Source organism: Bos javanicus, chromosome 5 (assembly GCF_032452875.1).
Source record: "Bos javanicus breed banteng chromosome 5, ARS-OSU_banteng_1.0, whole genome shotgun sequence".
NCBI lineage: Eukaryota > Metazoa > Chordata > Mammalia > Artiodactyla > Bovidae > Bos > Bos javanicus.
This window is the reverse complement of record NC_083872.1, coordinates 56,108,150-56,131,148: the sequence shown is the minus strand read 5'-3', so window position 1 is coordinate 56,131,148 and position 22,999 is coordinate 56,108,150. Positions and strand designations below refer to the sequence as shown.

Here is a 22,999-nt window from a genome sequence, read left to right as displayed (position 1 = left end):
GCCAGCCCTGGGGCCCTCTTTCCCTACCTGCATGAAGCAGGATCCCACAGGCACCAGGAAATGATGCTGGGGAAATGACCATACATGCCTTGAGGGCCCTACTCCACTCATGGGACAACAAAGTGAAAGACAAGGCCTCACCATGCCAGAGGAAGACACTGGGCAGCCAGAAGCCCAAGCTGCTGCTCCGCTGCCTGGTCCTGGTGAGCTCCTCAGACTGGCCTAGTGTGTGGGAACCGGAAGGGACAATGGGGGAGAGTCCTGAGTGGGCAGTCTTCTCGCACCTGAAGCAACTTACAAATGCTTGGTGACGCCTGCCTCCAGGGAAAATGGGGGAGGGGTGACAGGAACTCCCACCTGAAGGAGGGAGGGGAGACCACAGTTAAGGCAGTGATGCTGAGGTGGGGCTCCCCCTGGGGGGCCCCTTGTGCTCCCGATTACAGCAGCTCTTCCTCTTTTGTTTTCCATCCTGGGGAAACTTCCTTTTTGTGGCTTTTTTTTTTTTTTTTTAAAAGCATTGCACTATTAAGAAACTTTGAAAGCAAAGAGACTCGCAAAGCACAGGTGAGTGAAGAGCTCACTTACACCTGTTACTGTTGGCAGGGCGCATGTGTGTTACATTGGCAAACTAAACGCAGAGAACACCCAGCCCCTCCGCCCAGGAAATGCAAGTGTGCCTGAGGCTCTGGAGAGAAAAAGTGCCAGCCAGCCATCCAGGAGGGATGAAGACACTCGGCACAGGCCAGGCCCTGGGGGAAGACACGAGAGGAGAGAGCCCTGCCCAGGAACAGGAGGGTGGGACACTGAGCGCCCTTCCCGGACTTGGGAACAAAGTCCTTGTGGCAGCACCAGCAGAGATTCCCTGAAGAGCAGACCGAGAGACACAGCCCCAAACTCAGCTGCCCTATAAGCCAAGGAGACACACACATTCATGCTTTGGGGATTCTGCTCGTCCCCGCACCCCCGGGGCCTCCCACATTCACCTCAGGCCCAGGACTGCAGCTCTGTCAGAAACAAAACAGCTCAACACTCTGTATTTAGAAAGAGAATTTTAAAACAGAGTCAAAAGAACGGAAATCAGTTATCTGTCCTCTTCCAGGGCAGGGAGAAGACCTCCTTCCCCACAGGTTCAAGACTATGGCTAGGTGGCGAGGAAGGCAGGCCCAGTGCCCAGGCCTTGGGGAGATGCAGACAGGACCCGAGTCAGGCACTCAGCTGGAGGCAAGGGCAGCTGTTGGGCCACAGGACTTGCCACTGGGGCTACCAGTTCTGGAAACAAGCTTTCATCTTCCCAGAAATGTCGTTTCTCTGTCTGCAGCAGCTGGCAAGAGAAAGGCTTCAGAAAGATGCATGCCTGGGGCACCGGAAGGCAGCCCCTGACCCCTCTCTCTCCTTGGCATAAACCTTACAAGACTGAGGAAAGGCCATAGGTTTGGCAATGGAGCCTTCAACAGTCTTCATGCCTGGAGCTCGGTGGCTCTCAGGGTGAAGGGAGAGGAGACAGACTAACTCGAGGAGACTCTTGATCCTTCACTTTCTCCCCCAACCTGAAACGCTTATATCCTGGGGCCACAGTTCAAGGCAAGACACACACACACACACACACACGCGCGCGCGCACATAGACTCTCACTCACATCTCAGGAACCCAACTCAGGGAGCAGGGAGCTCTGGGTATCACTGGTCTGATATTTGCCCACTCGGCATCTAACCTGTCCTAACGCTCTTTCCAATCACGTCTATTTCCAGGCCTCATTTGGTGAGATGCTCCAGCTTCCACTCTGTCAAGCTGATCATAAAGGCACAGTGTAGGAAAGCCCCCTACTGGGATGCCCGTGGCTTGGCAGCAGGGAAGGCTAAGGGGCCCGCAGCTGCCCCAGGCTGGTGTAGACATCCTCGGCTCCGCTCAGCTCCTCAAAGATCGGGATCAGGTTAAGCAACTCAGTGTCCGCCATGTCGTCAAACCAAGACTGCACAGGCACCTGGGGAGCGAGAGGGGGCCTAAGTCTCCCTGTCCCGGAGCCCCCTGGAGCTTGGCCATTCACCTGGGCTGGTGTGCTCCTCCAGTAAAGCCCACAGCTCACCACCCTCCCTCTCCTCCCCCCTCCCCCGGCTCTCAGGACAGGGACTCTGCCACGCCCTGCTGTGTGGGTGTGTCTGGAACACTCACTGCATTCTCTGGGTGGAAGATGTAGGAAGCAGGCGAGTTGTCCAGAATGAGGGTTTTCCTTAGGTCCCTTCCCAGGCGGCTGAGGTCCTTGACGTAGCAGCCCTGGTGGAACACACAGGACTCACGAAACAGGCGGGCCCGGAACACCCCACACCGGTCCAGCAGATCCGTCACGGGGTCGGCATACTGGGAGGAGAGAGGAGGCTTTCTGTGTGGATGCGGTCCTAGTTTCCCCGTGGCCTCCTGCAGACCCGCAAGGGGCTGCCACCCCTGCTCCCGGTTCTTTGCTCCCCTCCTGCCCCCAATACCTTGGCCAGGCTAGCAGTGAAGAGAACACATTCAAAGAGCTCCCCCATCCGTCTCAGGAACTCGTCCACATATGGCCTCTTGAGCACGTACACCTGAGGGGAAGCAGAGCAGATTGCTGGAGGTGACCCTGTGAGGGGGAAGCTGCGCCGCGTCAGGCCCCGTCACCACTTGCGCAAGTGGGAGAACTGGCTCAGTCCACACTCCCACAGCCCCGCCTCTGGGCCACCCGGACAGCAGCATTCTGCCCCACAGACCGGGGCACTAGCATCACCTCCTCACCAAGCTCCTGCTGGCTCGGTGGTCTCAACCTTGACCCAGCTCAAAAACAAACAAAAACACCTCAGGTCCCAGGAGCCATCTCTTTCCGGCGGTGAACCATCAGCTGCCTCCAGAAACAAGTAATCAAGAATAGGCCTCACAGATGGAAACAGCCTATCCTGGATTACTTGAATCCAGCCACAGCCTCGGCAGGAGTTTCCTATCCTTGGTTCTGGCAGGATAGTCAGTCCAGGTCCCCATTAGGCAAGGTCGCAGATCTTTCCTAAAACCTCAAGCCCTCCCTTGCAGAGCTTCTCTGAAAGGCACCAGGGGAAAAGTGGCCTGTTCCCCTCCCGTGACCACAGATCAACACCCCGCAGCATCTTGCCCTAGTGACTCCCACCCATTTGTGCTTGCTCCTGCCAGCCACCCACCCCTCGTGTCACCTTTCATCACCTTGTACATCATGGCCAGAAAGCTTCCCTGGGTGCGTGTCCCTCATGGGTCTGCTACGTCCCTGCCCCCATCCAGGTGTTCTCCTCCCATCCAGCCTACTTAGGTGCTCCTAGAACCATCCCTTCAAAGTTCTTTTTACCACCGTCTCTCCCTGCTCAAGAGCATGTGCCTCTGACTCTTCCTCCTGGAGGTGTCTTGGACTGGCCATCACTCACCAGACCCCTCCCAGCTCTGCAGCAAGAACCCTCTGCTCCAGGTATCCACAACTGGGCCTCCTCTCGTTTGCCGTTTCTTTAACAGGTCCTCTCTCCTTCCTGGTTACTCATCAAGCTTGGCATCCTCTCACCACTCTTTGCTGAAAACCCAACTTCTGCACGTAGACACCCCACTACTACCCCCACCGCCAAATCATTTAAATCACATCCCTTTTCCATTATTCACATCTCTCCTTGTTAGCCAGGAGTTCACTGTTTGTCTCTCTGAAGATATGCCTTTGTCTTCTCTGTGAGTTTTGTACATCTCTATATACTCAAGTGTATTGCTCAGTTGTGTCCGACTCTTTGCAACCCCATGGACTTGCAGCCCACCAGGCTCCTCTATCCATGGGGATTCTCCAGGCAAGAATACTGGAGTGGGTTGCTGTTCCCTTCTCCAGAGGATCTTCCCAACCCATGGGTTGAACCTGGGCCTCCTGCATTGTGGGCTGATTCTTTACCATCTGAGCCACCAGGGAAGCCCTCAAGCAGACTGTAAAGGGCTGCCATGCAGAATCTGGCGCTAGGCCTGGCGGAGCACCTCAGCTGCGAGGAGGGTCTTGGGATGAAGAGAACTTTTAATGGACATAGGAGAGTGATGACCACCCATGGGAACCTCAAGCCCCATTTCCCTACAAGTAACTCTTCTGTTTGACTATCAACACCACCGATCCTTAACCCTGGACTGAGACGGTTATACAGGGCCAGAGTCTGCTCTTACTCAGAATCAAGTGTTTTTTGATAGATGTGTATTGAGCATTTATTGTGGCTGAATCCAGGGTAGGGACCCAAGGGGATGGAGCTGCATAAAGAGATACAGAGGAGGAGATGCCTGAGCTGGGAAGGAAGAAAATTCACCAGCTAGATGGAATGGGTGGGCAGGGGAGGAAAGGAAACAGCCAGTACTGGCTTCCTTGCCTGTAACAGGCAGACACCAACTCTTCAGATCAGAGAAAATGTAATAAGGCATTAACAGTGCTGGTCACATTCAGTAGGGGCAGGGCAGGTAAGTAAATGATAGCTATTACTATTATTAAATAATACTTGTTTTTTAAAAAGTTTGGCTGCAAAGAGAATAAAAATGGCAACTTGAGGCGACTGGGGGGCTGAATTTTTTAAGATGAGAAAGCCTTGAGTGTGCAAGGTACCAATAAAAATGGAGAGACTGAAGTTACAGGAAAGGATCAACTGATGGAACACAAGCCCTGAGGCACGGAGGACCCCGGGCCCCTGGGCCTGGAAGTACTTACCTGGTGAGTGGTCCCTTCGATCTCTACAGGCACTATGAAGTCAGCGTTGTTGATTGGCTGAAAGGCAGAGGAGTTAATGAGTCAGCTCATGAGAAGAGACAAGAAGACCAGCCACACCCCAGTCCTGGCCAAGGCCTGTCCCCTGGGAAGAGGAGGGAGGGTCAGATCTCAGAGGCTCTAGAAAGCTCCTGCCGCCCCACTAAGTGGCTCTCACCCCAGTACAGGCTGCAATATCCCTTCTGGTTTTCTCTACCTACCACCACCTGCAAATTCTACCTGAGCTGAGAGTCTCTGGGCCTGATAAGACAGACAGGGACAGGGCCCAAGTCTGACTCGTGGCCCGTAGCCCTCTTTTGGGCCCGCCCTGTACAGAGCCCTGGTGGCTCCTGTGCCACAAGGGGCAGCTGCAGCCTGTTGGCAGTGACCAGAGAGAGCAGGAGCTCCCGCTCAACATTCTCTGGAGTGGCCTCCAGGTATCTGCGATGCCAGTGTGGCCAAATCCCAGAGGCCGGCCCTCCTGTCTCTAATCACTCTTCCAGCATCAACTTTAGGCCAATTCATGGCACCTGAGTCAAGTTCCCAGGACAGCCCCAGATGGGTGAGGAAGGGCTCCAGAGGCCACGTTACCTTAAAGGAGCTATGCACAAGGGTTTCATCCAAGTCAATGACCACGCAGATTCTTCCTTGATCTTCCTCTGTCACCTCTGGGAGCAAGCAGGTCCCTGGAATCTAAAACCAGAGCCAAGGTGCTGAATCTGCCACCAAGAAAGATTACTTTCCCTCAACAGAACTCTGGGAGGAGCTAGGCCCGTTGAGGAGACGAAAGATGCCCCCCACTTCAACCCAAGAGAGGTGACACTAGAAGACCAAGAGGAGAAAAAGTAGAGACTAACTCCCTGCTTCAGCCTTCCCCAGGGACTGTGATGTGATCCAGATACTGGAGAGGGAGCCAGGGCTGGTGATCAGCTCCACAGGGTGGAGGCCAGCTGTCCCCTCAACCATCTAATGCCTTGCACATAGTGGGCCTTCAGCAAATGTCTGGGACAAACAGCTTCCCAGGTGGGGAGCTAGCCCGCAAGATACAAGGACTCAGGATGTCACCACATGAGGTTAGCAGGGCTCACTGGGTCTCAGGGCTTCTGAGCACCTGCCCTGTCAGAGTCACATACCTGGTAAAACTGGTACTGGAGACACTGGAGCAGATCCGACTACGGGAGAAAAGGAGGTGGTCAGTGCCAGCCACTAATGCCTTTCCTGGCCGTCTAAAGCCCACTCAGCCCTGCAGGGCAATCTTCTCCCTAAGATCCCAGCCCCTTGGAAAACCCTGACATAACAGAAGTGACTTTCCTTCAGAGCTGGGCAGGAAAGGGGCCGAAGTCTCCCTTCCGCACCAGGCCTGATGAAGGATGGAGAAGGCAGCGTCCCTGAGCTCGGCTACCATTGCCTCTCAGAGGAACAGGGAACTGACGCAGCTGATGCAGGTGCACAGAGCCAGAATCCAAACCAGAACCCCTTATTACAGAGGCTTAGCCTCTTGCTTAGTCCAGAAACCAGGCTTTTCTTTGAGAACCTGTCTTTTTCCTATGTTCTCCGTTGGGGGCATAGATGGCAGGTGTGTGTGTGTGTGAACACGTTGAGCCCCTACAGAACACAAGTAAGCCGATGTGAACCCATACTGTGGTCCTAAAATGTGAAGGGAGATAGAGTGCAGAGATCAGAACCGTTTTCCTGCCTTTGGCTAATAATAAAAATGTTATGGTTGTAGCAAATAAGTGATCTTAATGGAAACCCTGAAGAAAAATGAAAATCCAAGCACTTAGAGAAACAATGTTGGCATTTTACTGCATTTCCTTCAAGCTTGTTTTAGCAGTCTTTCCCCCTTATGATACATAATTTTCCTTTCTGCTTTTTGACTTAATGTTGCAACTCAACACTTCCACATTGTTGTGAACTCTTGGTAAAAGTTAACAGTTCAGTTAATACTGTCACCTTGTACTTCACTGAACCATTCCCTGTTTTGGATAGTGAAGTTCATGTCTATAGCCTGGCTTTGAAAGAGAGGAAGGACAGCTAAAACTTGGTGGTTCAGAAAGAAATACCAATGGCCTAGGGGGAAAGAATAATTTCTGTCCCCACCTCTGAGGTGCCAGATGTATTTTCTGGTAATTAGGAGAATCAAAGACACCCTACATATTTCCAAATGTCTCTAATAGGTACAGGTCAGAGTGCTGCAAGGGGTTATCAAGAAATATGACAGACTTTCAATTCCTTGGTTCCCTGAAAGTTCCCTGAAAGATAACTTGGAGGTTATCTTTGCTTAGTTAAAAATAAAAACAACAGTCACAGGACTTACAGCCAGAGAGATCTGAGTTCAAACCTTGATACTACTATTTACCAACCAATAACTCTTTAGGGCTACATATACCCTCTGGGTTTCAGTTTTCATGTCTGTGAGCTGAAATCCTTGAGTCTATTTGCAAGGCTGCTATGGGTCATATGAGACAACATATGCAAAGTGCCTTGGACAGTTCCAGGAACTTGGAAGGATCTGGATTACAGGGGCCCTCAGAAACCACAAGGACATCCAGGTGGCCCACACCACAAATGGGAATCAACAGGAAGAAGATGGCTCACGATGGAAAGGACAGAGGAAGGGCCTCCTCTGGGTCAGAGATCTGACGCAGGCAAGGCTGGCTTGCCCTCCTGCTATGGTTACATTGACCCTTTCTCGCCCATGGCAGTCACATCCTTGCTGGCACCACACCACCTTGGATCCAGCTACCTTAGCAATGGTGTTGGCTTCCTCCTTGTAGGGGGAGAGCTCAGTGGAGGAGGTTGACTGGCCAACATGCTGGGCACGAAAACAGCAGAAAAGGGCCTTGAAGATGTTACGGCCACGCGGCTTCTTAGGAGAGGACTTGGACACCAGGCCTAGAAAGGAGGGAGCGATAAGAGACATTAGCTACAGGACATCCACAGATGCCCACTTCCCATGCTGTATTCCCTCTAGTCTGTAAGCTCCACTGGGGCACATGGCACGGGCCAGGTGAACAACCAAATACAGTCAACAGTGAAATGTACATGTTTATTCCATCATCTCTGTAAAGTAGAAACACAGGAATCCCCAGTCCCTGGTTTGGGAAATGAGCTGCATAAAACTTGCTCTTAATTGCACAGTGGGGGAAGGGGCACTGAAAGATGGGGCCAGGTACAGAATCCACTTTGGTAACAGCACACTAAGGGATCCCTCAAGATGAATTCACAAAACCCCAAATCCTCCCTATCACCAGTTCCCAGAAGACTACCAATTCTAGAGAAGGGAGTGAGCTAGACCCCTTCAAGTTAGCAGAACTCCTGTCCTGTCCTGGATCAGCTTCCTTCAATGCCCGATCAGTTGGCAGCACTAAGCCCAGACTAGAAAGCAGAACAGCTTCAGTCTCAAGAACTTACATGCTTTGTTCACACCCCATGCCCTTCCCACATTCCAGCCACTTTCCTTACCACTCCCTCTCCTCCAAGACCACAAGAAGGTCACTCTCTTGGGACACATACATCCAGCGCTGGGTTCTGGGTTGAGGTCCCTGCTTCTAGGCTGTAACTGCTAAGTCCTGCCTTGACAATTTGGGCTTTGGAAATACAAAGCCATCTTAATTGGAGGCTTGGTAAAGCAGCCCCAGAAAGGTCAAGCTGATACAAAAAGCTATAGGTGTTACAGGATCAACCAGAATCAGACTTTGGAAAATCTTTTTCAAGTTCCTTTTATTTTTAGATGAACTGTTCCAGCAACTGGAGCCAGAGTAGGAAGTCAGGATGTGTACCGTGGCCAGGAGGTGGCACTGCACCACCGCTGCCAGAACGGTCCTCGGCCACAGGCCTGCTCTCCTGGGTCCCCACTCCACTTTAAGGCTTAAGGCAAACTCTAATGCAGGAAAATAAGCACCGGAAATACCTCCATCTCTGGCGAGGGTAGGGGACAAACAGAATGTAGTAATGAGGACAACCTTCCATGCGCTGTTGGGTTTAAGAAGGGAAAGGGGAGGCAAGGTGGTACCCAAACCGCCATCCCAGCAAGGCCAAGCTCCCTCGGCTGAGTCCTCAGAGGGCATGCTGCACCTGCTCAGAGGCCACTCCTATATAAGTGATGGAAGAGACATTTAACACCCAGTTCCTGGACTGCCTGAGCCCCTGGAGAGGAGGGAAAACCAAACTCTGTTCCTGGGACCAAGGATGAGGAAATGGCTGTTGACCATCAGTCAAGTGGCAGTCAGCACCGCCCCGGAACAATTGACTCAGCTCTGGCTCAACAGAGAGGCTGAGATCAGGCACCAGTCGGTCCAGTCTAGCCGTCTCCCCTCCCTGGATCAGGCAGATCCCCTGACACTGGTATGACCACTTACAATCTTTCAGAACATGTTCAGGCTTCCCCAGTGATTAGCCTAAAAACCTGGATATCACTTTTGAGCTCCTGGCCCTGGTGGAAAAAGCAAGATTTCCAGGGACTGGGGATCCTGGTCCGAAGGAAGAAGCTGCATTGGAGACCTTGCCCAAGGCCCCTGCGTCCAGGAGACAAACCTGTGAGCAGAGACCAGTACTTAAAGACCGCAAGGTAAGAGGTTCCTTGGACTTTTTCCTACTCTGAATAATCTATGCAGAAATCAGAGGGAAAGGACAGTTTCTCCACCTGTCTGTATGGCCCACGTTCAATACCAAGCCCAGGGACTCAAGCAGACGTTGACACAAAGCTCTAAGACCAAAGCTGAACCATCACTTTTTCTTTGGCTTATGGTTTCTTCACACAGAACCACAATCAGAGGCTTAACCTGGGCACCGAGCCTTTCTTAAAAGGCCACACAGCCCAAGCCCTTCCTGAAGAGAAGCCATCAAGAACGCACTCAGCATCTTAGTGACAGACGCTGTGAAGGCCGAGTAATCCTGGGAGGCAGGGGGGGTGAAAGGGGCAGCTGGCTGGGGCCATGGAGAGGCCTCGCTGGTTCTCACTGCGGGAGGCCCAGCAGGCAGGAGCACTTCAGCCTCAGAGGGAGCTTGTGGGGAGGGGCTGGGGCCACCTCAGCTTGGTTCGGACTCTGCAGGGGATGAGGGTCTTCTCAAAAACACAATGTGACCAGGCAGCCCCTGGGCCTCAGAGACCACAAATGCCTTGACCCTGAGGGCATGCACTTGGAGCAGAGCACAGAGCTGAGGAGCCTTGGGAGGGGACCCCAGACCCACGAGAGCAAGGTCAGTGCCCCAGACGCCCCTCCCCACCCCTCCCCCTCTGGGGCCCCACTTCCCTCAATCCTTCTCCAGGCTGTCTGTCCTCCTTACTTTTACAAACAAGCCACTGAGAATCCAGCAGGGCCTCTTCGGCCTCCCCCTAACATGGCTGCCTCCTGACGGAGCCTGCAATGGCCTCCAGCTTCTAAGTAGCTGGTGCTCAGAACTCTGGCTGAGTGAGTGACTCTGGGGCCTCCAGGGCCTTGGTCAGCTCGACAGAGCCAGGACCTGTGGAAGCCTTCTGTGCAACTGGCCCAGAAGAGTTAGAAACAAGCTCCCTTATGAGAGGTGGGTAGACTGAGGAGCTGAGCACCTGAGACAAGCCACTCAGTCCTTCTGGAACTCAGTCATGTTTACTGAGCATCAATGATGTGTAGGCCCACGATAAGACACCTGACATTATGATTTCATTTAATCCTCACTACAAACCCATCCCTAGGCATTAATCCCCCATTTTATAGAAGGCTAACTGAAGCACAGAGGTTAAGCAACCTGCTTGAGGTTACACAGGGAGTAGGATAGCAAAGATTTGAACCCAGATCTGCCGGAATCCAGAGTCAGGGCTCTTAACTACTCTGTCGGGCCCCCAGCAGCTCAGGCTTCGTGAGCATTTATTCCTGCAACAAGTGGGAAGCGGTGGGGCACTCTCAAGATCTCTTTTAAAGTGTTTGCTCTGTTCCTCTTTAGGCTGGGCTGGTGAAGGATCAATTTGGGGTTTGGCCCCCTTCTTTGCTGCCCTTCTGAGCAGTCCCTGAAAGGGGTTCAGGGGTAAAACAGTACAAGACTCTGGGATTCCATTCCAAGGCTCCCTTCACCCTCACCCCGGCCTGGCACCTACTCTGACTGGCAGACACCTCTGGGAGATCAAGAGGACAATGGGGGGCGGGGAGAAGCTGGAGCCAGGACTTCTGGTCAGAGATCCACTGTGTTGAGTGGGTTTAAGGGCGAGGGGAAACACCCAGGGTGGGATCTGAGCCTTGTGTCAAAGAGCCTGTCACAGGACTCCTTTCAGCTAGCACTCAGCACTGCGCCCCCTCCCCAGGAGAGGAACCCTGGCACAAGCAGGTGTACAGGCCGGGGAGGATTGCACAGCATACGGTTTCCCCGGTGAGGGAGGGCAGGACTCCAGTGGGTACCATAGAGCTCCATTACTGATGTGCGCCTGCGCCCCCTTTTCCAAACCTCTGGTCTGAGGCTGAATGTCAGAAAGGACCAGCACTGATCTAACGGGGGGACCTCTGGCCTAAGAATAAAGTGTGCAGGTTGCTGAGAAAAGGGAGGCCAAGACACCCGTTCAACTCACTGCTGCCAGGCTTCCTACTGAGGCAGGATGTGAAGAGAAAGGGCAACGGGGAAGGCACTGCCCCCCCTCCCCTCTCCCTGCCCCAGGATCACCAGGGCTGGGGTCCAGGCCCTGCCAGTTACCGACTCAGCCACACACCTTCTTTGAGCCTTAGTTTCCTTATCCGTTAACTGCGATAACAAGACCACTCCTGACTGCAAGGACAGATAAAACTTACCAAGCACAGTGGCGCACCATGTGGAATAAACCTAAATCCATCCTGGTTTTAACGCGTTATCTAAGGAGAAAACGCCTGCACCCTGGCAACCCCATGGGCCCTCCCACCCCAGCATGCGGTTGAAGCTCTAGAACAGAAAGCAAGAAAGGTGCCAGAGGAACTCCAATCCTGAGCAGGCTTCAAAAAGTCAAAACCACCCCATACCTTCTCCTCAGTTCACTACAAAAGTTGTTTTCCAGTTGCAAACTCCCTGGCTGGCATCAGCAAGTAACAGGAAAGCAGGTGAAGCCATTCCACTTGAGACAAAGAATGGCCTCTCCCCTTGTGTCCACCATGTCTGCCCCAGAGAAGCACCAGGTGGGGATGCTATTTGCCTCTGCCTCTTAAGAAGCTAGTGCACAAACATGTGTGCATGTACACACACACACACAGATGGAGAAGGGCTTTGCCAGGACAACACTATTTTTAACCTCCTTCTGAAGGTCAGGCTCAGATATCACCGTTGCCAACAACACAGCTTCGTGTCCCAGGAAAGGAACTCCTCACATACCCGCCTGGGATTCGGCAGAAGGCAAGCTCTTGGGCTGTCGCGTTTTAACAAGCCCATTCATGCAGAAGGATGCTTTCTTGGTTCAGCCCTCAAAAGTACTTCTCTCGCCAACATCTCTTATCCCCCCACAGCAAAGGATGCCGCCTGGCTATCACTATAAAATGGCCTCTCAGAGGGGCCTCCCTCCCCTCAGCGTTTGGAGGAAGGAGCATGTGTGGAGCGTTTCCGGCCTTTCCTGGCCAGCTGCCTGGGACCTGAGGCCAAGACGCATCTGATTGGGGCTCCCCGTGGAGCGGAGTCCTCCCGGGTCCCCAGCACGGGGCATCCGTGCCTTGGCTGAGGAGAGGCATTGAAGCGCCAGGTGGACGGAAGGGCTCTTGGACCATCAGGCAAGTCAGCAGGGGAGCCAGGTGAGAGGTGCCTCGACATCCCCCACACAGGAAAGACTGGAAACTCGGGGAGGGCGCAGCCAGCTCCTCGGTGCCGACACTGCTCTCTCCAGGTGGCAAGGCAGGCGGGGCCTCACCCAGCTCAGCCAGGTCCCCTTGTTCCAAAGAGCAGCTGTGAAGCTGACGGTATGGACTTTCAAAAAGTTTTAGCCATGCTGTTTGGCTTATGCCAGCGTGTTCTGTACAAGCGCCATCCCTGTGGCCAGCAGTGGGGCTGTCCTGCCTACACAGACGCCTTCATTAGCTCTTGTCAGGGCAGAAGGGCTCCCTGCCTCTCCCTCTCTTCTAAGAAAGGAGGACTTCTTTCAGTCCTGGGTCCTTCAGGCCACTGTGGGGTGGGAGAGGGGTACCCGGTCACCGGCAACCCCTTCTGCTTTTCCCTGGCCCCCTTTGGCAGTCTTGTCACTGATCACAACATGGGGCCACAACTTCAGGGACCTTCCGTCAAGGACGACTCAGTCCTGGAAGCAAGGGATTCCTGGCAACTTCTAAAACAGGACCAAGATAACTGGGTCAATTTCAGAGTCAGCCTTTATAAGAGTTATTGGCAAAACACCCTTCCGGGCAGCTCTAACATATTTTAGAAACAGGCTGGGGTTCCCAGGAGAAAGAACAGGCCCTGGACCAGAGCATCTCCTCATAGGTGCATCAGGAGCAGGCTGAGACACAGCCCATACCAGGGTGCTCTGGGTGGATGTCAGGAAGTGACCGGATGGCCCACCACAGCAGCAGGGACAGACATGAGATGCCACCCAGGAGAACCCACAAGCTGGCCCCTGCCCTTGTTTCATTGTGTGCAGCATCTGCTAGGCCAGAGATGTCATCGTGGGGGACTGGAAGCCATCCCCCAACCTTGAGCCTTCCTCTTCCCCTAAGGAGGTGCTGAGCAACCCCTGTGGGAGGTTAGGGGCTAAAAGAAACCTGCCAGCGGACACAAACATCCTCTCAGTGGCTGTTTCAGCCCTTGTCTTGGCGCTCTGCCTGATTCCTGGTTTGCTGAAGACCTGAAGAACTTAGTGCCTCCTCTCTCCCCAGCTATGGAGCCTGTTCTAGGTGACACATGCATGAGAGTGAGATGGAAAAAGAAGGAAGGCCCAAGATACAGCAAGGGAACCTCGACCATCTCTCCTCTGACCAGTGAACAACAGGGTGGTGACACAGGTGTCACAGACTTAGGCTTCAATTTTGGCTCTACTGCATACAAGGTGTGTGGCCTTGGGGCTCAGTTTCTTCCTCTGTAAAATGGGAAGACTAACATTACCTATTTCACAGAGCTGTGTGGATTACAAGGTGGTCTGGGTGTGTCCTTAGGAGTAATACACTGGTAAATTCAGCTGCTTGCCTTCAGCACAAAGCACTTTCATACCCTTATCTCAGTCTCAATCTCAAAACGGCCACATTGAAAGAGACCACAGGTTTCTTCCCATTCCAGAGGTCACACAGAGGTCATGGCAGGGCCAATCTTGGGAAATGGCGTTTTCCAAGACTCCACAAAAACCAATCATACACACACACTCTCTCTCTCTCATTGAGGGTGGCCAACCATTTCCTTCCTTCCTTCCTCTAGTGGCTGGCCCCTGCAAATGAACGGGAAGGAGCCTGCCAGGGAGTCTGTCCCACCTACAGGGTCACTCACCCGCTCCCCCCACAGCCTAGCTGCACGTGGGACCAACCAGCAGTCTTGGTATGTCCACTGACAGCACTAAGCTGGACATGAGGAAACCTGGCACCTGCCCCACCTCAGCCACTCAAACAGCCTTGTGGGCCTGCCTAAGGCACAACCACTCTGGATTGTCTGCTTGAAGGCCAATCAGGAAAGGCCAGGCTGCACAGTTACAAGGTGGCTTCAGGTCACCTGAAGCTTGAACCGGTACCCTGAGAGGTGGCCTGCACAATGCAGAGAAGAGGCTGTGTGGGTCAGGGTTAAGCTTGACTCAGTCAGTCCTAGCTGCCCCGAATTGGCTATGTTCCTATGGACAAGGTGCTTGGTTTCTCGGCAGAGGATTTCCTTACCTGTCCAGAGGGGATCATTCCTACCTCACAAGGTCACTGTGGGGCTTAAGTGAGATACTAGATATAAAGGCTGGGGCACTCCTGCCCCACAGTAAGTGCTCTCTAACTATCATCTGTGATTATTATTGGTGAGCGAGGACCATGACTCTATTTACACTCAGAAAACTTTCAGACCCCCCTTTAGGAGCCACAGGATGGTTAACAGCAAAACTGGATCCCTCCAGGGACTCTTCATGCTCAAGGCTAAACAGGCAGTTGGGCCACTGCTGCGCTCACCTGGCTTTTCTCCAGGGACACCTGTCAGACTCACAGGGAGCACTTGGAACACACGTATGCCTGGCCCACCTGCTCATGCTCTGATTCAGTAGGACCCAGGTGGAGGCTGTATTTTTAGTAAGTGTCACAGGAGAGTCTGATGTGTGTCCCTGGCTAAGAGCCAATGTCTAAAGGCTGCCAGTGGTCCTTGACTAACCCTTCCAGGAGCGGAGGGTGATTCAGTTAGAGAACCCAAGGCCCCTTTCCCCACCACATCCCATCGCCTCAGTGTCTCTGCAGGCTTCAGGGGACTTGCACCCCAGAGCCTCATTTTCCTTTCTAGGGGTACTTGCTCTATTCTATCACGGAGTCAAAAGACCCAAGCCTGCCATCTCTTACTATAGGCCCTTGTTCCTGAGAAGGAGGCCTAAGCCCCCTCGGCGGACCCAGGAGACACTTTTGAACATCTGTGGTACACGCTCTGAGCGTTCTCATGAATCTGCTTGGCTCTCATTGGGTTTGGGGCCCCATTTGTTCCCTGAGATCTATGTGGGTGGGAAAGAGAAATTCTACAGGATGCAAAAGAGATGAAAAGAGGTTTTGAATAAAAAGGGAGTAAGAGCAAAGTCTGATTCGGGATAGGGGGTAGGGTAGGAAAGGAGGACAAGGATCACCTGGGAAAGAAAAGGAGCTGTCAGCAGGTCTGCTGAGAGATCAGGTTTAAGGCTAACCCCTAGAATAGCTGACGAATAAAACAGAACATGCCTGTAACTCCTGCCCAGGAGGCCATGTGCTTGCTGGAGTACCCATTCTGCCATAACAGACCTGGTTCAGGCACACCAAGACCTGAAGGGCTGGGCACTTGGCCAGACAAAGATACTCTGTTCTGCTTGGCCTCTGGTACAGAGAGGCTTCCAGTGCTAAATCATTTTCTCCACTTTGATTTCTACTAGTTCATTCCTAAGATGTGCAAGGTAATAAACTCATCTGCATCTCAGCTGGGAACTGTTCCTCCTCTACAGAAGAGGGAGGGAGCCCTGACAGGGCCACACCCAATCCCATGTCCCCAGGACAAGTGAGTTAACGCAGTGCTTCCTGAGCTGGCCAGCCTGAGACAGGGTGAGAAGCACTTTAAGGCTGTTTGTGCTTTCTCAAGGTTTACCCCAAAAACACAGAAAAAGACATAGCTTTGGAACATCTATTTCTCTTCAAAATCCCAGTTTATTTTTCTCTCCTTGTTACCAGAATTTCCTAAAAAAAAAAAAAAAAATATATATATATATATATATGTATATATATATGAATCTCACTGGGTTCTTTAACTCTTAAAGCGAATGCAGACAGTGAGAACGTAGCATACAGTTGTCTCAAGTCTTCACTGTACCCACTTCTGAGGGACTGAGCAACTGTTCAGAAGATTTAGACTTCAGGGACCCTCCACAGGAGGTGTGTGGCTCCCTGGCCCCCTCCCACCCCAGATGCCTGGGCTCCAGAAAAAGAGCAAAAGGCCCAAGGCATACTCTACTTGCAAAAAATCCCATCCAGTGTCAAAGGGGCACAGAGGGGGTCTGTGCAGCAAGGCTATGATCCTCCCAGAAGGCTTAAGCTCCCACATTAGTGTTCCCTCTGACCCTCAGCCACCTGTCTTTAACAATAAAACCCACATGATTATTTTGCTGCTTGTACTGTGTCCTTCAGGGAATGGAGGAACACTGGAGTGGCGGTCTAGCTGTCTAAAAAAGAAGAATGTTAACATTTTTCAATCATCTACTAAGTACCAGGGATTACATATGCATAGAGACCAATACTTCCATTTTACAGAAAAGTCACTAAGTTGCTAAGGACAGAGAAGTGATTTGTCAAGTCTCACTGTAAACAGGGAAAGCAGGGATCTGCACCCAGGCCAGAAGCAACCAATTCTGCTCCCCAGCAATTCTCCCAAACAATTTAACTGCTGCCCCTGCCTTCCACCCTCCCCTCCCCAACCCCCTCTCCATCCCAAGAGACAAGATGAGACTATAAGACAATAGCTCAACCTACCCAAAAGCTAGAAGGAAGAAAAGTTGAGAAGGGGAAGGGACATATACTTATATATAAATACATACTTTCTCTTGCTTAGTAATGAACACATGTATTAACTCCACAGAAAAGCTGGGCGCATCAACTTACTTCTATTTACCATTTTAACAAAGTTTGTGATCATAAGGGATTTGGAAGGTCCCACTGAGAGGATGAAAAGGGACCTCTCTTCTATTCAGCTGAAGACCCCTATAGTTGAGAGGGAGGAGACAGGAGTCAGGGACACGACCACCTCTGCCATCTCTGGAGGGGTTTTCACAGCAATGCCTGAGTCCAGCTCCACCGCAAATTGTCCAAGTCAGACTCAGCAGCAGAACTGCAAACTCCCAGCCCAGGATGGCGGGCATTTACAAACATTGTTGCTGAGTTAGCAGGGCTCCCTTAGGCTGCTTTGGCAGGGAACAAACACAAGTGTCAGTCACCACCCAGGCCCCCACCCCACTCCAAGGTGGGGCAACAACTCCAAAGGAGACACAGGAGCGAGGCTTGGTGGCCACAAAGAGGCCAAGGCTGAAGCTGGGCCAGGATGGGAGAGGAACCCATGGGGCGGGAGGAGCCAGCTATAAACACACACCCTGGACGCTCACCCAGCAAGCTGAGGACGAAAGCCAAACTTTTCAAGTTAAGGGCCTAGCTACAACTACAGTGAAAGGTGTCTGAACTTTTACGTGAGCGAATAAGGCAGAATTTCTCCCTTGTAGGGAGGAAGGAAGAGTTAGAAAAACCTGCCATGATCCTATTCTTAGGGATGGTCAGTTACCAGAACCTGTTGCTAAGACATGTGAGAAGACAATCCAAAGCATCACCATCAACTGTCTGAAAAGAAGGGGCGTCAGGTCCCACAAAACAAAACAGAAGCAATCCCAACTCCCATAAAAGGGCTGTGGGTCACTCAAGCTCTGGAAGAGGTTGCCCCACCCTCACATTTCACCCGGGGAGGTTATAAGCTAACCTATTTCCTTGGCTTCTCCCCATCTAACCTCGAAGCCCAAGGCACAGTCTCCCAGCAATGGGGAGACATCCTCAATGGCTGCCACAAATGGTGCTTTTCTAACCAAAGTGATACTAACTTTCCTTTTCCACTTTGGTACTCCACACAGCCCTAGCCTTGCTGGACCAGGGATACTAACTTTCCTTTTCCACTTTGGTACTCCACACAGCCCTAGCCTTGCTGGACCAGGGATACTAACTTTCCTTTTCCACTTTGGTACTCCACACAGCCCTAGCCTTGCTGGACCAGCGAGCCATTTCACCCATCTGTCTGGGGAGATGGTCCAATTTGGGTCCTTTCATCATCAACGCTTTCAGCAACTTTGTTCTACTTCCCCTACTGTAATTACTTTTGAATCATCAACACACCCAGCCAGCCTTAAAGCTCTGAGAGCAGAATGCTAAAAAAGAAGAAGGAAAAAAACACCCAGCAAACAACTTCACTAAAAAACCACCCAAGCAAGGAGCCATTTGTATTTTTCTAGAAATGTACTGATTAATAAATTGTCTCAGTACTCCTTCCTCATTTTTCCAAAGGGAGGCAGAAGCGTAGAGACAGAACACTGGAGACAGGGCCAAACTCTTAAAGAGAGAGAAAACATCTGCTCCCCACCCCCACTTTTTTTTTTAATTTAAGATGCAGGATTTGTTTGTAAAGGATGAAGGAATCAGAAAGTTGGCTTGCTGGTTGCCATTTGCCCAAGCAGTTCAGGAAGAAAGCATGTCTTCTCTGGAATGCAGTCAAATTACAGGGGAGGAGAGAGACCCCCAAGCTGCCGGCTTGAGGAGTCAGATTCCTCCAGGGATAAGTTTGAACGATAAACCACACACACAAAAATGAAAATCGTAACTCTAAAAATTCAACCAACATCAGCAGCTAAAGACTGTCAAGAAGCCAGCTGCTTGCTTTCTGCTGTTATCTATTCTCTTCCTCACCACTTGCCCTGGTGGATCAAACTTCCAGCTTTTATTGGTAAGCTGTCTCTTCAGCAGTCCAGCTTTCCCCCACTCCTGGTGTGGTCCTCTCCCTGGGAGGGCACCCTCCTGAGCCCCTACAGGAGGGGAGGACCAGAGTGGGTCCAGGGCAATTCTTCCCCTTCTCATCAACACTGCCCCCTCTGGAATCCTCCATCCACACGTTTCTTCATTTTTGGCTAGCACTTTTTCTCAGATGAGGTTGGGAAGAGAGCGGGAACAGTCAGGAGTGAAGTTATAAAAACAGAAAGCCTCCCCTCTTCAGCCCTCAGCATAGCTGAGCAGCCAGGGGAGGGGTAAAGCTGCAGCCTGGTTAGTGATGTGGCCAGGAGAGCAGGGAGTCAGGGGCTTTGGGATCTGAGTAGGCAAGGTTTATTTAAGTAAGGCCAGCAGATGCAGGAAGCACGCACTACCTCCCGCCCCTCAGCATTCCACCAAGGGAATTAGGGAATGGTGAAACCACCAGCCCAGCTTTTTAGCCTCTAGGCAAGTTGGGGGTGCTCCTTGGGACCAGGAACCCCGAAATAAGTGATCTGCTGACTAATGTTGCCTAACAGGGAGCTGTGGGGCTACACCGAGGCCCCAGGGCTGGCCCCTCACAAGGCACTGGGCCTTTTTTGCCCTGTTCTGGGGGATCGAGGGATGAGCAGGGACGCTCCGAATTTGGTCGCAAGAGCGTGAGCTCCCCAGCCTCCCCAGGCCAGGTGGCCCCAGTTTGGGAAGTTCTCCAGAAAAAAAAAAAAAAAGGCTCTAGTATTTATTCCCCGCGGAAATTCTGTCCGCTCTTCCAGACACATTCCTCAAGGCCCGAAGAGGAACGTGGGGGAGGGGGAAAGAGTTTCGGGGCCTTCTCCAGGACCAAACTCAAAGATCCCACCGTCGGACCCCCACCTTCCCCGTCCCTAGGAAGGGCCTCGGCCTAATCAAGCTCCAGTCCCCAAACCCACACCCAGAGAGAGCCCGAGACTCCCACCTCGTATCTCCCCGCGACCCGCAGGAAGGCGGGGGCCGCTAGCCGTTGCCCACCGAGAACTCGCACTTTTTCGCAGCGCGATTCAGATACACGCCGGGTCTGATGCCATCCGGCGAATTATGTAACCAGGGACACCGTTCTCGGGCTAAACAAACGCGGCTCTGTGCGTGTGGCTGCGGCCCGGGGGAAGCGCATCGGGGCAGGGAGGGGCTCCGGTCGGGCCTTGGGGTCGCGCTTGTTTGCTCAGCGAAAGCGGCAGGAGGCCGCCGGGGGAGAGCCCCACGCGCCGAGGTCCCTGGCCCAGCAAAGGGCCGCGGGCGGACCAGGTCCGGTCAGCCAGGGCTCAGCCCCTCCCCCACCGCGGCCGCCCCCGCCTCCGGGCGGTGAACTTGGTCCCAAGTCCCGCCGGACGCCGTCACCGCCCGCTGCCTGAGCAACCCCGAGCTTTGGCGGGGGTGAGGGGCTGGGGGGTGGGGCTGGGAAGTGCTGGACTCCAGTCCCGGCTCCATTCTAGCCCGAGGTCGCCCGGGACCCCCTCTTTCCCCTCCTCTCTCCAGTCGTAGTCCTGGGGCAGCCGCGCGCTCCAGTGCGGGAAAAGTGACGACCCCACCCCCTAACTCTGGAGAGGATGGACGCGAGTAGACTCGCGCTTCGAGAGCTCACCCCTTAGTCTCTCTGCCCGGAGAGGGGGTGCAGGAAGGGGTGACAGCTGCGCGGATGACGCCCCTCCCCCTAGGGCGCAGGGAGCCAGGGCCCCGGCGCAGCCCTCTGCCGGGTCTGAGTGCGCACCAGGACGCAGGGGCGGATGGAGTAGGGGAACCGGTTGGAATCGCCCACTCTGAGCCCTGGGAGGTCAGGGGCCGAGACTCGGGTTCGGAGCTGTGCTAGCCCTCTCCCCGTCCGGGGGCGACGCAAAGTTTTGGGAAGTTGCTGCCCCTACCTTGCTTGGTGAGCACCAGGGCGTCTTCCCTCCGCGCCTGGGTGATGATGGAGCCGTGTTCCATCTAACAATCCCGCGGGCCCGGGCTGGCTGGGCGGGAGGACGCGCGGGCGCACAGGCTGGGCTGGGCTGGGCTGGGGGGCCTGGGCGGGGGCCCGCTCCGGCTCAGGCTCCGGCTCCCGAGACTCCGACCCACTGCTGTTCACATCCCGGCTCTTGTTCCCTCCCTGAGCCGGGAAGGGAGGCGGCCTGTATGGAGAGCGGGCGACCCGGGTAGCGGCTCTCCCGGGTGCCCCCAGCCCCGATCCCCCGGCGGCAGCTCCGGGCTCCTCAGTTTGGGTCCAACATGGAGAATCCGGAGCGAAAACAAGAGGAGGAAATGGGACACGGGGCGGTTTCCAGGCTCCCCCCTCCCCTCCGTACTCCAGATAAACAACCCGCGGCTGCAGCGCCCACCCCCGCGCGCCTCCAGGCTCTGGACCCGGCCTCTCTACAGCCTGCAGGCGCTTCCCGCTTCGGAGCACAGTCCTAGGCCCCGGGCCCCTCCACCTGTGAGCCGCCGGGGCTGCGGAACATCCGGAGCTTTGCAGTTTTGTTACGGAAAAAGCGAATCCCCGAGGGGGGTGGGGTGGCGGGCGGGCTGGCTGGCGGGGGAGACTTGAAACCGCTCCGGCATTCCGATTGGCCCTCTCCGAGAAAAGGGGCGGGGCCCCTCCTTACTATGCGGTGCGAGGACCCAACAACATTCCAGACGTTAAGGCCACGCCCCGGGCCACTCCCCCCTCGTCGGGCTGCGGCCTCCCAGTCTCCTCGGCCACACCCCCCTTCCCAACTACTTAAAAGGACACTCCAAAGCTCACGTTTCCTTGCTCTGTATCGGGGTGTTCTTGTCTGGGTATCTCTACCCGCTTACGGTGGAATGGTTGCGCCCTTCGGGTAGCCAAGCAAGCCTCCAAGCATAAGTCAGGTCGGACCAGGATGAGAGAGAGGTTTCGGGCAGTTGTTTTACTTCCTGCTTGGCGCACGAATTGTGGCCCCCTCGTTTCACGTAAGAGTACAACCACCGAAACCAGAAAGGGATACGTGTGTGTGTGTGTGTGTGGTGTGTGAGTAGGCCGAGGACTTTAAGAATATCAGAGCTGGAACTGACCTCGGGATGGTCTGACTCCCACACTACAAATGAGACCTAAGGAGCCATGCTTTGCTCAAAGCCTTACTCCCATTTAAGGCTTCTTCCCTTCTTCCCCTCCTCTCAATCCACCCTTGGGCGCTTCCCTCCCCCTCCCCCACAGTACCAGTCTCAATTTAGATGGATAGAAGTCTCTAAGCTTAAAGCTTCAGCTCTGTGGACCCTTACTGCCCTCCCTCCGTGGTTTTAGGCCCCAGGCACTTTCCTGCTGGCTGTGACTCCTGGACTCAAGATGGTGAAGGATATACATTTGTTCCCAAGAAGTGGAAACTCCAGAAAGGCAAATTTCAGTTCAATATGTCTCTTCCAGTGAGCTACAGCTATCCACAGGTGACATGGGCGCCTTAGGAGGAATGGAGCTGTTCAAGTCAAGGCTGGGGAGAGTGATGTCCAGTGAGATTGCACTGAGTGACTTCTGAGCTATTTCCAACCTCCATAGTTTATGATGAATGAAACTTACACTGCCAAGGAAGAAACTCTCTGGAAGATCAAGATTTCTCTGGCCCCTGGGAGGTTGGGGCAGCTGACGGCCTTCCTGCTGTAGTTCCCATTGCCCAATATGCACCAGGTCTCACTGGGGGTTGCCTGCCAAGCAGGTCACATCTTAAACTGGCTCCCCATGAGGACAGGTGAGCTTGTGATGCATAAGCGCCTGTGTGCCTTAACAGTGCTCATGTGCACCTGTTCCTTCTGTTCCTACACATACATACATAAAACGTTTTTATATAACACTTTTAATGGAAATGCAGTTTTTCCAAAGTGAAAGCTGGTACAGAAGATCTGAATGATGCTTATGTAACTTTAAACACTGAGTTTGGGTAGATCCTAATTCATTAAAAGAAGGGGAAAGGGAGGAGTTCTCATGTATTTACCTCCCACCATTGTGAAAAAGTTCATAAAAACCTTAAAAGATTCTTAAGGCAAATCTTTTAATAGGTTGCTAGGGGGCCTTTTGGGGCCCTGCCCCCATCCTCTTGTGGGGAATTCAGCTGCAGTGAGGGGAGGGGGAGTGCAGGCAGAAGCTGAGGACAGAGGATTGAAGGGTACCTGCCCTGCCCACCCTTACCCCCCAACACTCCCTTCCTCCTGCTCTCTA

General features: G+C 53.4%; 1 protein-coding gene across 3 annotated transcripts; it reads right to left on the bottom strand.

Moving 5' to 3' along the window:
* Positions 1–1,032: 1,032 nt before the first annotated feature.
* On the bottom strand, positions 1,033–21,321 carry CTDSP2 (CTD small phosphatase 2). Of its 3 annotated transcripts, XR_009736466.1 has the most exons (9): positions 20,715–21,066; positions 7,479–7,627; positions 5,866–5,904; positions 5,324–5,425; positions 4,697–4,753; positions 2,478–2,570; positions 2,170–2,355; positions 1,712–1,981; positions 1,033–1,321 (listed from the first exon to the last, which is right to left on the bottom strand). XR_009736466.1 is itself a non-coding variant. In XM_061416704.1 (8 exons), the coding sequence occupies exons 1-8, from the start codon at positions 20,776–20,778 to the stop codon at positions 1,856–1,858; spliced, it is 816 nt and encodes a 271-aa protein (XP_061272688.1). In that variant the 5' UTR covers positions 20,779–21,321; the 3' UTR covers positions 1,033–1,855. The 3 variants fall into 3 exon arrangements, 2 of the variants coding, with proteins under 2 accessions (XP_061272688.1, XP_061272689.1); XM_061416704.1 differs by having other exon boundaries at positions 1,033–1,981; positions 20,715–21,321; XM_061416705.1 differs by lacking the exon at positions 5,324–5,425 and having other exon boundaries at positions 1,033–1,981; positions 20,715–21,069.
* Between the last annotated feature and the right edge of the window lie 1,678 nt (positions 21,322–22,999).